This window comes from Podarcis melisellensis (genome assembly GCF_964234715.1).
Source record: "Podarcis melisellensis genome assembly, chromosome: 13".
NCBI classification, from domain to species: Eukaryota; Metazoa; Chordata; class Lepidosauria; order Squamata; family Lacertidae; genus Podarcis; species Podarcis melisellensis.
The window spans coordinates 20802805-20816245 of record NC_138545.1 but is presented as its reverse complement, the minus strand read 5'-3'; the positions used below and the strand labels follow the sequence as shown (position 1 = coordinate 20816245).

Here is a 13441-nt window from a genome sequence, read left to right as displayed (position 1 = left end):
TTGTTTCTACTAAATAGCTTTTATTGAAAAGAAAAAAACAAACATTCTTTGAAAAAGTTGTTCTCCTGTGTATGACTCACTTATGAGCTACAGCAAGCTGTGCTCCCCTCGTCTTGTAAGAAACTCAAACCCAACCACCACCACCACCAATTGGTTCCTTGCCTTGCTTGAACAGAGAAGTCCCAGAAACAAAAAACTGCATTATAAAGTTCATTGACTGAACCATTTACATGAACCATCCTCATGGAGAATAGTTTAAAAACAGTCTACTGACTGCTACCTTTTAGCCTTGAGTTACAAAATCCAACTGAGTGTTGAAAAATTATTTGACACAGTCTATCCTTGCACTCAGAACCAACCATAAAATGTTACCCCCCCCCCCCGCATTTACAACAGTGTAACTTTAAGACAACCTAGACCATGTGGAGTTTTTCTTTAGTCCTGTATCATACCAGTCTAAATGCTCAACCAAATTCTTTCTCAACATCACCCTTAGTCGGGTTGTGGAAAATACTGACTTCCATTGAGGAATTTTGCTGGCTCATGTCCAAAAACATGCAACAAGCAGATGCTCTTTCTTGCAACTAAGAAAGAGATATTTACTCAGGCCAATAACTGTACAGGCTCAGCTGCAGATGCAGAGCTCAGGGTTCATGAGCAGGATGAGAAGTTTAGAACCGGACGGAAGCAACCAAGATGTCCCAACAAGTTTCCATGCTCCACCTGCCATATTTTTAAGGACCCAGCAAGGTGCACTCACTCGTAACACTTGGCTCACTCTTTGAGGTTGGGATTGCAAATGTTCACTCTTTCAGGGTGGGTTGGTCTGTTCCTATCAGTGAAGGTGCTGCCTGGTTCTAAGCGACAAAACTGCACCTTCCTGTTAGGGCTCCTGTTCAGTTGTTACTGCCTCTGGCTTAACCTCCAACTTTGGCTGCTCCAAGCTCACAGTTCCGCAGGAAAGTTCCCTCGCTCCCTCTTCCCAAGTGACTGAAGTTGCAGTGGAAAGGAGTGATCCCTTCACCACCAACTCTGGATCCCACTATTCAGCCCCCGCCCTCTGTTGCTTCCTCCTCCTGCATCAGTCGGCAAACCCAATCCTGACCCTAACAGTACTGCAGGGCTCTTGACAGAAACTGGCCCTGGGAGAAGGGCATTTTCATGCCAGTAGCTGCTGAGCTTGAACCATCTTCGGATGAGAATGAGCAATATGGCACGCAAAGATTCATCAGGGAAAAAAATAGGTCCTTGCCCTCAAGAGGCTTACAACAGTGGGTAAAACAATGGGAGGGAGGGAGGGAGGGAGAGAGACATGGGATGAATGTGAAGGAGAGCGGGTGGATCCTGTAACAATGAGTCAATGCCTCATCAGATCTCAAGCTTTCCTTCACTACTGGAATCCCAAGAATTCTCACTTTCTGCCTCTGGAACATGCATGGGCCTCCAAAATCAAATTAACTTCAGCTCTCAAATATTCCTGCGCCATCATTTTAGTGGAGCCACGGCAACAAGGCATCACGATTCTAGCGAAGGGAAACGGGACTCAGTGGCAGCTGTGAAAGCCACAAGGTGTTCTTTAAAAACAATTAATAATCCAACAGCTTTTCTTGGATTGCCCCCACATCACTTCTGAGGTCCTCTTTCATTCGTCTCTTTCATCTCCTTGGTTGCAGCAGATGTGATAGAGGCATTGGGGTCAGCTGCATGAAAGTCTTCATGCTCACATCCCTTTTCTCCCCAAAGCTCCACCAGCCTTGTAAGCCATAAATAACAGACTGGGGGTGTGGGTGGGTGTCTAAACAAACATGGTCGCCACTATCAGAGGCTGGAAAATACAGCCAATGGTCAGGAGGATCGAGGAGCCGGAGCGAGTCAGATGTCCTCCAAGTGGTACATTCCAGCTGGAAGTGCCTCCCATTAGTCTTGCCCATCTTCTGCCTGGACAAGCAAGTACCCGTTGCCTTGGTGTTCAGTATCAGCGGGGCTCTCTCTTTCTGCCACCTCGTCATCATCCTCAGTGGGTACAGGCGCCATCACCATGCCAGTCCGACTGCCACGCTGGGCAAACCAATCCATCAAAAGCTGCCGGAGAAACATCGCTGGGATGGGGAGAGCAGCCAGAACAATGAGGCCTACGAGGAGGCCCAGGGCCCAGGGAGGATATTCCAGCATCTGCTCCTCTGCCTGGAAAGGGAGACATCCAAGAATTATTACATTGGTACCTCAGGTTACATACGCTTCAGGTTACAGACTCCGCTAACCCAGAAATAGTGCTTCAGGTTAAGAGCTTTGCTTCAGGACGAGAACAGAAATCGTGTTCCAGTGGTGCGGCGGCAGCAGGAGGCCCCATTAGCTAAAGTGGTGCTTCAGGTTAAGAACAGTTTCAGGTTAAGAACGGACCTCCAGAACGAATTAAGTACCGTATTTTTTGCTCTATAAGACTCACTTTTTCCCTCCTAAAAAGTAAGGGGAAATGTGTGTGCGTCTTATGGAGCGAATGCAGGCTGCACAGCCATCCCAGAAGCCAGAACGGCAAGAGGGATTGCTGCTTTCACTGCGCAGCGATCCCTCTTGCTGTTCTGACTTCTGAGATTCAGAATATTTTTTTTCTTGTTTTCCTTCTCCAAAAACTAGGTGCGTCTTGTGGTCTGGTGCGTCTTATAGAACGAAAAATACGGTACTTAACCCGAGGTACCACTGTACTGGTTTTCAAAACTGAAATTTACTATCAACCATGTAGGAATGGAAATTTAGTGGGCCCATCTGGACTCCGAATCAGGCTTCTTTCAGTCCAAGATGCACTGGGCCTTCAATGCCTGCACAGTCAGAAAATGTCCCCATCAGCCTTTGTCTTGCTTAGAGAATTGACATTATCAGCAATATGACCTGTGGTATTCAAACAGTTCTCTTTTTGAGCTGAGAAAAGGTTCAGGAAGGGACAACCAAAAATGATCTAGGGGTTGGAGCAACTGCCCTATGAGGAAAGGTTACAAAATTTCTGTAACATTTAGAGAAAAGGCAAGAAAAGGGGTGTGGCAGGATGGAGGTATATAAGTGCATGCATGATATGAAGAAAGTGGGAAGGGAAAGATTGTTCTCCCTCCCTTGAGGCCATCCAAGGAAGATGAATGTTTCAGGATTAAGGACAGAGAAAATAAATATTTCTTCACACTGTGCATTGTTAAAACTTTAGAATCTGCTCCCACAAAATGTAGTGATGGCTTTAAAAGAGGATTAGACAAAGAGACAAGATATTAGGCCAACATTTTAAAAAATCCCTGGAAGTTGAAGGCAAAAGGACAGAAATTTATAGAGATATTCCTAAATATTTGTTGGACCTTAGAGCCACATACACAGACTTGGCCAAATTGTTAAGATACAACGCAATCCCTTATAGGTGGGAATTTCCTCAAGGTCTGTCATTCACCTATAGAGGAAAGAAGGTAAGAATTAAAACACCAGAAGACCACCAGAAGTTCCTACACGACAACGAGGAGGACCTCCAAAAGAAAGCTGCAGATTCCTGGCCTCCACCACCGGGATTGCCACCAGGAGCCATACCATCTGGAGGCGGCCCGGCACCACAGCTTCCGGAAAAGGACGACAAATTAGATACCCAACTGTGATACCCAAGAAGTAGGCCGGGATGTCTCTACAGCTTCTTAGTTGGAATATAAATGGCGGGAATTCTCCAGAAAAACGCAGAAAAGTATTTCATATTTTGAAAAAAGAACAATTGGACATTATTTGCCTGCAAGAAACGCATGTGACAAGACTCCACAGAAAAGTGTTAATTAATAAAAGGTTAGGCCAAGAATTTATTTCATCGGATAAAGTTAAGAAAAGAGGAGTGGTGATTTATGCAAAGGAGAACTTGTCCCCAAAATTTGTATTTAAAGATGAACAGGGCAGAATTTTGGCAATTGAAATCCAGACACAAGGAGAAAAGTTTTTAATTCTAGGAATCTACGCCCCAAATGATGGAAAATCGGAATTTTTTAAGAAGCTGCACGAGATTATGCTGGACTATTTGGACTACAACAACATTATCATGTTGGGAGACATGAACGGTGTCGCCTCAGTGAATATGGATAAGTCACAAAGTGCTAATATAACGAAAGATGGCAGACTACCAAAAACCTTTTTTGAAATGACTGACAATTTGGATTTGATTGACATATGGAGGATCAAGAACCCTCTAGGGAAAGAAGGAACTTTTTTTTCTGAGGCTCATATGACATGGACGCGAATCGACCAAATATGGACAACTAGAGGGCTGGCACCTAAGACCAGAAAAGTGGAAATCTGCCCAAAAACCTGCTCCGACCACAACGCCTTGAGAATGGAACTGAGACTAAATACAACCGGATCGTTCAGATGGAGAATGAATGACGCTTTGTTAAGAGATCAGGAGATTGTTAAGAAGGCCCAAAAAGTTTTAAAGGACTATTTTGAAATAAACTTAAAGACAAATGTGGAAAAAAGAATAATCTGGGACGCAAGCAAAGCAGTTATAAGAGGGTTTCTAATACAACAGAACACGATTAAAAAAAGACTCTGGAATGAAAAGAAGGAGAAGATCTTGGAGAAAATAAGAGAAGGAGAGAGAAAACTGAGATCCAGGCCTAAATCAAAGGAAGTATTGAGAGAAGTGAAGTTTTTCCAGGCACAATATTCGAAACTGATAAATCAAGAGGTGGAATGGAAAATTAAACAAATGAAACAAAGATCCTTTGAATCTGCTAACAAATGTGGAAAATTGTTGGCTTGGCAGTTGAAAAAGAGACAAAAACTTAACACAGTTACAAATCTAGAGATTGAAGGGAGAATGGTTCAGAAACCCGACGAAATTAGAAAGTCCTTCCAGAGATATTTCAAAGAACTTTATTCTCAAAGGCCACAAAAAAGCTCAGAGGTGGACCAATTTGTTATAACTAATGGATTACAAAAAATACCCCAGGAAATGAGAACAATCCTGAACTGTAATATTACAACTCAAGAAATTGAATGCGCCATTCAGAACCTTCAACTGGGCAAATCCCCGGGACCTGACGGGCTTACTTCCAAATATTATAAGGTATTGAAGGATTCATTGATACAACCATTGCTGGAAGTTTGCAACCAGATTATGGAGGGGAGGAAGGCACCGGAAACGTGGAAAGAAGCTTTCATCACGTTGATCCCAAAACTAGAATCTGAAAAAACTCAACTTAAAAACTACCGTCCTATCTCACTCCTAAATGTGGATTACAAAATTTTTGCAGACATTTTGGCAAGTAGGTTTAAGAAAGTCTTAAATGAAGTGATTCATAAGGACCAAGCAGGCTTTCTCCCTGGTAGGCATTTAGTTGACAACACAAGAAACATCATCGACATTTTGGAGTTTTTACAGATTAATTCAAACACAAGAGCGGTGTTGATTTTTATTGATGCGGAGAAGGCCTTTGACAACATTTCTTGGCTGTTTATGAAGAAGAATTTGGAAAGGATGGGAGTAGGGCGGGGGTTTGAAAATGGAATAGAAGCAATTTATTCAGAACAAAAAGCTAAATTGATAGTAAATAACGTGGTGACAGAGGAGTTCAAAATTGAAAAAGGGACACGACAGGGGTGCCCTCTATCTCCTCTGCTGTTTATTTCAGTCCTGGAGGTGCTATTGAACATGATTAGAAATGACCGGTTGGCACAGGGAATTGTGGTCGGAGAGAAACAATATAAACTGAAAGCATTTGCAGATGACTTGGTATTAACACTACAGGAGCCAACCTCTAGTACTAAAAGAGCGTTAGAATTAATTTCTGACTTTGGTCGGGTGGCGGGATTTAAGCTGAACAAACAAAAAACTAAAGTCCTAGCAAAAAATTTGACAACTACTGAAATAGAGGAGTTCAGAAAAGAAACGGAATTAAATGTGGTTAAAAAAGTAAAGTACTTAGGGGTGCACTTGACCTCCAAAAATTTGAATTTGTTTAAGGACAATTATGAGAAATGTTGGTCAGAGATCAAAAGAGACTTGGAAACATGGTCAAGACTGAAACTTTCCTTGTTGGGTAGAATAGCTGCTATAAAGATGAATGTATTGCCGAAAATGTTATTTCTGTTTCAGGCCCTCCAGATCGTGGACAAGGTGGAATGTTTTGGAAGATGGCAGAGGGATTTATCTAAATTTGTCTGGCAGGGCAAAAAGCCCCGAATAAAGTTTAAAATACTAACAGATGCGAAAGAAAGAGGGGGGTTTGCCCTGCCGGACTTGAGGTTATATTATGAAGCAGCAGCCCTCTGCTGGTTGAAGGATTGGATTTTATTGGAGAACACCGATGTCCTTGACCTGGAGGGATTTGATAATGCTTTTGGGTGGCATGCATATTTGTGGTATGACAAGGTTAAAGTTCATAAATTGTTCAAAAACCATATTGTCAGAAGGGCAATTTTCATGGTCTGGTCAAAATATAAAGACTTATTGGAGAGTAAAACTCCGAGGTGGCTCTCACCGATGGAGGCCAAAGCACGTAAAAGACTCAATATGGAGGCCCACTGGCCTAAATATTGGGAAATAATTGAAAAAATTGGAGATAAATGGAGGCTACAGAGTATGGAAAAGTTAAAAAACAAGGTGCGAGATTGGTTGCATTATGCTCAAATTCAGGAAGTTTTTAAAGCAGACAAAAAAGTGGGTTTTCAGGAGGAAAAATCGAAACTAGAAACAGAGTTGCTTGAGCCAAAATCTAAGCTAATTTCGAGAATGTATAACTTGCTGCTTAAATGGAACACACAGGATGAGATGGTCAAATCCTCTATGATAAAGTGGGCACAGGACTTGGGGCATAACATTATGTTTGAAGACTGGGAAAGGTTATGGAACACCGGAATGAAATTCACGCCATGTACTGCCTTGAAGGAAAACATTATGAAAATGATATACCGGTGGTACATGACCCCAGTCAAGCTTGCAAAGATATATCACCTGTCCGATAATAAATGTTGGAAATGTAAGGAAGAGGAAGGGACATTTTTACACCTCTGGTGGACCTGCCCGAAAGTGAAGGCCTTCTGGGAAATGATACATAATGAACTAAAAAAGGTGCTGAGATTCACCTTACCTAAGAAACCGGAGGCCTTCCTTCTGGGCATGGTAGACCAGAGGATGGTCAAGAAAGATAGAACTTTCTTTATGTACGCTACTACAGCAGCGAGGATTTTGTTGGCAAAGCACTGGAAGACACAAAATCTACCCACATTGGAAGAATGGCAGACGCAGCTGATGGACTATATGGAGTTGGCTGAAATGACTGGCAGAATTCGAGACTCGGGAGAAAAAGAAACGGAGGAAGTATGGGAAAATTTTAAGGACTATTTGAAAAAGCATTATAAGTTGTATGAATGTTAAAAATGCTCCTATCTAGGAAGGTATAGCTTCAGTATCGGCAAATTTCTGAATTGATAAATAAGACACTATAAGATAGAAGTGAGACAATGAAATATTTTTATTGTGTGGAAATTAAAAATTAATGCAATTGTACTGAAATGTTTACATCAGATAACACGATAAAATGGAAGATATATTGTTATGTATAAAATAAGTTAACAAATTGCTGAGGTTTTGGTTACACAGGGAATGCAGTGCTCGGGAGATGGGGGGAGTCCATTGGATCTATGGAAGTTTGTATTTGAAAGTGGAAATTTGTTTATTAAAAACCTAATAAAATATTTATAAAAAAAAAAAATAAAAAAAAATAAAAGAGGATTAGACAAATTCACTGAGGGTAAGGCGGTCAGTGGCTACAAGCCATGAAAACTATGATCTACCTCCACTGAAGAAGGCAGTATGTTTCTGAATATTAGTTTCAGAATCACAAGGGGGGCGGGGAGTGTTGTTGTGCATCCTGCTTGCAGGCTTCCTATAGGTACTTGGTTGGCTATTGTGAGAACAGGATGCTGGACTAGATGGGCCACGGGCATGATCCAGCAGAGCTCTATTCTTACATTCTTAGGCCAGTTGGGTCTCATGGTTGGCTTCCCTAAATTAACCCAGAGCAAAACAAAAACACTCCTCCAGATCCAAATGGTTTGGAAAGATAGTCCTGGTAATGGAAGACCTGGTACAGTGGTACCTCGGATTACAGACGCTTCAGGTTACACACTCCGCTAATCCAGAAATAGTACCTCGGGTTAAGAACTTTGCTTCAGGATGAGAACAGAAATTGCATTGCGGCGGCGCAGCAGGCCCCATTAGCTAAAGCGGTGCTTCAGGTTAAGAACAGTTTCAGGTTAAGAACTGACCTTCAGAACGAATTAAGTTCTTAACCCAAGGTACCACTGTAATCAAGTGTAATCCATCTCTTTAGGAAGCTTGTCTGCTATTACTGAGCAACTCAACACATGTTCAAAGAGCCAGAGGGATCCCTCCCCAGAATGACACTGAAAAAAATACTGCATTTGTGGATTAAAGCAGGGTTTCCCAAACATGAGTTTTCAGCTGTTTTTGGACTACAGTTCCCATCATCCCTGACACCTGGTCCTGCTAGCTAGGGATGATGGGAGTTGTAGTCCAACAACAGGTAGACGCCCAAGTTTGGGAAACACTGGATTAAAGCTTTAAAAGCCCTAAATCTTGACTCTTTAGCAACCTAGAAATATATCACTATTACTGTTTTGTTACAGAGAGTGGAAAAGAGGCAGTGGATTGGGGAAGGTCACCTAGTGAATCCACTGCAGTTTTCAGCCCGTGACTTGCACTTCACCTCCTTCAGTCCCCTCTTGCACTTCACCCACATTGCCACTTTTATCCCCTTCCTGTATGCAAAAAAGCTCACAATGATGTAGGCTTTAGGGTCCCACAGGACTCCTGGTTCTTTATACAGTGGAGCGGTCCCCAGACTATGCTTAATTTTTTAAAATGAAAAGCGGCAGGGGCAGCTGCTATTGGTCGGAAACATGAAGGGGCACGACTGGGTGGAGTGCGCCTCTTACCTTTTCTCTGTTCCAGGCCTGGTAGGTGGGCCAGTTCATAGCCATGTGCACCAGACTCGCTAGCAGCAGGCACAGCATCGCTCCCAGGCTGACAAAGCGCCACATGTAGCTGTAGATCCTCCAAGGCCGCCAGCCCAGCATGTCTTCTATGTCGCTTAAGAACCTGCGGACGAAGGGAAAAGGATCAAAATGGCAGACGAAGCACCTCAGGTGTTAAAATACCCCGGAAGCACAGGGGAAGAAGAAAAACAGGCTCTGCCCAAAGCCACAAGATAGACATTCTCTCCCACCTGCCCACCCCTCTCTTGAGAAAGCAGGGTAGAGAATTACCTGTCTGCTCCGTAGATCCAGGCCACAGCAAAAGCTTCAAAAGCCACAACAATAAGCAGGGGCAGGGTAGCCGAGTAGTCGTCAAACATGGACACAAAATAGCTGCCAGACCGTTGCACGAAAACCAGGCCCAGCAGGAATCCAATAATACAACACAGCACTGTGGGAAGAGAGAAGGGGGAGAGCAGGTTGGCATGGCTGGACACCTGCTGGACCGCAGGGGCCCCAGTGTAGTGGTTAGGCAGGATTGCTATGAGGAATTATGAAAAATGAAGCAAGCCATTGTGTCAGAAGTGAAAGAATTGCATTGACTGGCTTTGAGTCATTGACATGACTTCTCATCAATCCCACAAGCCTCTGCATCTCTGCTGCATTTTCTCTATACCTGACAGTCACGTATAAAGCATTCTACACTGACCAGTTGCTTCACCAGGCATCCTGGGTACATAAAAATAAGGAGGTAGCTTTGATGTAGCTTTTGTTAATCTTTAGGTAGATTTTAGGGCCAGGAAACAGAGTTCACGTGGAGGTGATAAAATGCCTGTCTTTCCTGTTTACTGCCTGTTTATGACCTCCGGGGTTTGCTAAATGAATTCTGTTAAGTTGTGGGTGAACATATCAGACGACACGGGGATTCTTCAAACAGCTCTTGTTTATTCACAGGCCAGGACAGAACTGAACTGAAGGGTTCAGTCAGCCTGCTTATATAGAGCTCCAGTACAATGTAACTGTAACAATTTTCTAAAACTATCCAATCACTGAATGTCACTTTCAATCCCTTATTTGCATAACTATCTACAGTATCCCCCTGCTGGCCCAGGGTGAGAACTTCAGTACATAACACATTCCTCCTTGGTTCCTGTTTTATTTAGTCTGAACATGTATGCATGCTCAAATAGGAAATAGTTCTTTGTAGTTAAGAGGCTTCCTCTGATCTGACTTTGTCCCCACATGGGGATTTTTTGAAATGCCCAGAGGAAATCTGATTGGTTCTTACAAACGCTGTGTTAAAGTTCTTTGGTTAATAAAAACGGCCTGGGCCAGGGAGTGGCATGCACACTTTCTCCCAGGTCTTGCTGGTCAAGCGTCGTGTCTATTGTATTAATCAGGGTCCAGTCCTTCCTTTGCCTTCAGAACGCAGCACCCCAGTCTTGACAGGAGACACAGGGAAAGATTACAAGAACTTCGTAAACTGAAAACTTGTTTTTGAGTTTGTATTTTTCCTCCTGCCTGCCAGTCCCCTTTCTTTGAGCGCTGTGCCTTTTAGACAGCAATCCTGAGGGCAGGGACTGCCTTATTACTGACCTTTGTAAGTGGGAGCCTTTTATAGCTAAAGAGAGATGGCAATTACTTATTGGAAGTTTTTTTATTGTGCCTTTGTTGTTGTACCTTATTTGATGTTTGCTTTCCTCTGTACAACGCTACAGAATTTTGTTGTTTTGCGAAATAAAACCCACCCACCTCACTCTTTTGCCCCCTGATGGATGTTGTTCTGTCTCTTGGTTTTGGGTTCTGCCCTACCTGTGAAGAGGGTCCGCCGGCGCTGGAGGCTGTGGAAGTTGTCCAGCAATGGAGTGATGATCCCTTGCATGTTCCCCAGCATAGTGCTCAGCCCCAAGTTCAGCAGCATGAAAAAGAACAGCACCGACCAGAATGGGGAGGTTGGAAAGAGGGTCATGGCCTCCGTGAAGGTGATGAAAGCCAGTCCTGTGCCTTCCACATCCTGGGAGTTTGAAAAGAAGAAAAATCCGGGAATCATCCACTGAAACGGGCAGGTGACAAGCTTACACCTATGGGAAAGAAATACTTAACGCCTGGGCAATCTGCCATACAGGAAGTAGCAGTTTGTGGCAATCCTAATTGAATAGCAACAGGGACTATGGCCCTGTTCATGGCATAGGCCACAGTTTCTCCAACCTGGGTCTCCAGCAGCTTTTGGACTACAGTTCCCATCATTCCTGACCACTGGTCCGAATAGATAGGGATGTTGGGAGTTGTAGTCCAACAACAGCTGGAGGCCCATGTTTGGGAAACCCTGGCATAGACTAAGGGTGAGGAACATGTGACCCTCCAGGTGTTGTTGGACTCCAGCTCCCATCAGCCCAAGCCAACATAACCAATGGCCATGGATGATGGGAATTGTAGTGCAGCAACATCTAGAAGGCCAAAAGTTCCCACACTAGGTTTATGGGGCTTCATCTATTTAAGTGCTCACTCCTTGGTTTGGGTTTTGTTTTGAAGGCTTTCCCCCTCTGCCTTAAAATTGACTCCAGGAGGCTTTGTGATTGACACAAGGGCCAGCCAGTGCTGTACAGAGCTCTGCTTTGAGAAGCTGGTGAGGCAGCTTCGTGATTGGTTGCACTTGCGCCAATCAACCCAGTATACCTGAAGAAGCATCTCCACCCCCATTGTTCTGCCTGGACACTGAGGTCCAGCTCTGAGGGCCTTCTGGTGGTTCCCTCCCTGTGAGAAGTGAGGTTACAGGGAACCAGGCAGAAGGCCTTCTTGGTAGTGGCACCCGCCCTGTGGAACGCCCTCCAGTGTCAATGAAAGAAACAACTATCTGACTTTTAGAAGACATTTGAAGGCAGCCCTATTTTGGGAAGTTTTTAATGTTTGATGTTTTTAATAATTTTATATATGTTTTAGTGGTACCTCGGGTTAAGTACTTAATGCGTTACAGAGGTCCATTCTTAACCTGAAACTGTTCTTAACCTGAAGCACCACTTTAGCTAATGGGGCCTCCTGCTGCCGCCATGCCACCGGAGCACAATTTCTGTCCTCATCCTGAAGCAAAGTTCTTAACCTGAAGCACTATTTCTGGGTTAGCGGAGTCTGTAACCTGAAGCGTATGTAACCTGAGGTACCACTGTACTATTATTATATAATAATATTCTGTTGGGAGCCACCCAGAGTGGCTGGGGAAACCCAGCCAGATGGGCGGGGTATAAATATACTATGACTACGATGATGACTATTTAATAATGATGATGATGATGATGATGATGATGATGATGATGCAGACCTGGCTTCTCAAAACAGAGTCCCTCAAAGGTGACTTTTAAACACTTTTAAAAACAACTATGAGAGTTCAGGGACAGCTCACACATGCCTCATTCACACAAACATAGCTCACCAGCCATGGATTGTGGTCTGCTTGATCACCCTATGTATACAGTGTGTATCTGTGTGTTCGTATTGTGTGTGTGTGTGTGTGTACATACACACGCACACTTCAATTCCAGGGAAATTCACTGAGTCCCAAACATGTTGCCACACTAGGCCGGAGGCTACATTTTGATTGACATGGCACAAGCTATGCAAGCCCATCTCTTGCCCCTCGGACACAACTCCAAAAGACAGCTGCTTCTGACGGCTTTCCCCCCTTTTGCAGCAGCCCAGCCTGCAGTCCTCCCTCCTCCCCAGTCACCTTGTTCATCTCATCCTCTGCGCGGCAGTCACTGATCTTCCACATCTGCAGCCACTCTGCTGTGTCGTTCTGAAGACCCTGATACCAAGCGCTGTACTCAGCAGCCGAGAGGTCAGAAAAGTTTCCAAGGTGGGGCAGCATGGCAGGGAGGGAGCCGTTTGATGCTAGAAGAGACAAGGTTTTTGTATTCCTGGGGGGAAAGAAAAAGAATGGCAAGCAGCGAGGCCATTAATCAGGAATTACTCCAAATCTGAAAACACAAAGCCAACTAGCTGGGTAGGGCATGAGACTCTTAATCTGAGGATTGTGGGTTTGAGCCCCATGCTGGGCAAAAGATTCTTGCATTTGCGGGGGATTGGAATAAATAAATAAATAAATAAATAAATTTTATACCCCACCCACCTGGCAGGGCTTCCCCAGCCACTCAGGGCAGCTTCCAAACAAATATTAAAATACAGTAATACAGCAAACATTAAAATCTTCCTTTACAGGGCTGCCTTCAGATGTCTCTTGTGGTCCTTTCCAACTTTACAATTCTATGATGTGGTATCCCAGGGCGTCTCCCAAGGGCACCTGATGCCCTGGACTATGATCAGTCTCCAAGCTTGCTCCTTCCATCACAGAAGGCAAGCAGGAATGTAATCAACACACAACTTCTGAGGCTCTTCCCTTTGCTCCTCTGAAGGACGGAAGCTTGGGAGCATGTAATGA

The 13441-nt window shown here is 44.0% G+C and overlaps 1 protein-coding gene across 4 annotated transcripts in view; it reads right to left on the bottom strand.

The window, feature by feature from the left end:
- SLC6A16 (solute carrier family 6 member 16) overlaps nt 1-13441 on the bottom strand; it is a 32589-nt gene continuing 19148 nt past the window's right edge. For all 4 annotated transcript variants that reach the window (XM_081885951.1, XM_081885950.1, XM_081885953.1 and 1 more), the window contains 5 exons: nt 12731-12920; nt 10822-11023; nt 9301-9460; nt 8971-9133; nt 1-2184 (listed from right to left, as the gene is read on the bottom strand). In XM_081885951.1, the coding sequence (XP_081742077.1) occupies nt 1918-2184; nt 8971-9133; nt 9301-9460; nt 10822-11023; nt 12731-12920 (982 nt within the window). In that variant the 3' untranslated portion in view covers nt 1-1917. The remainder of the gene's footprint in view (nt 2185-8970; nt 9134-9300; nt 9461-10821; nt 11024-12730; nt 12921-13441) is intronic.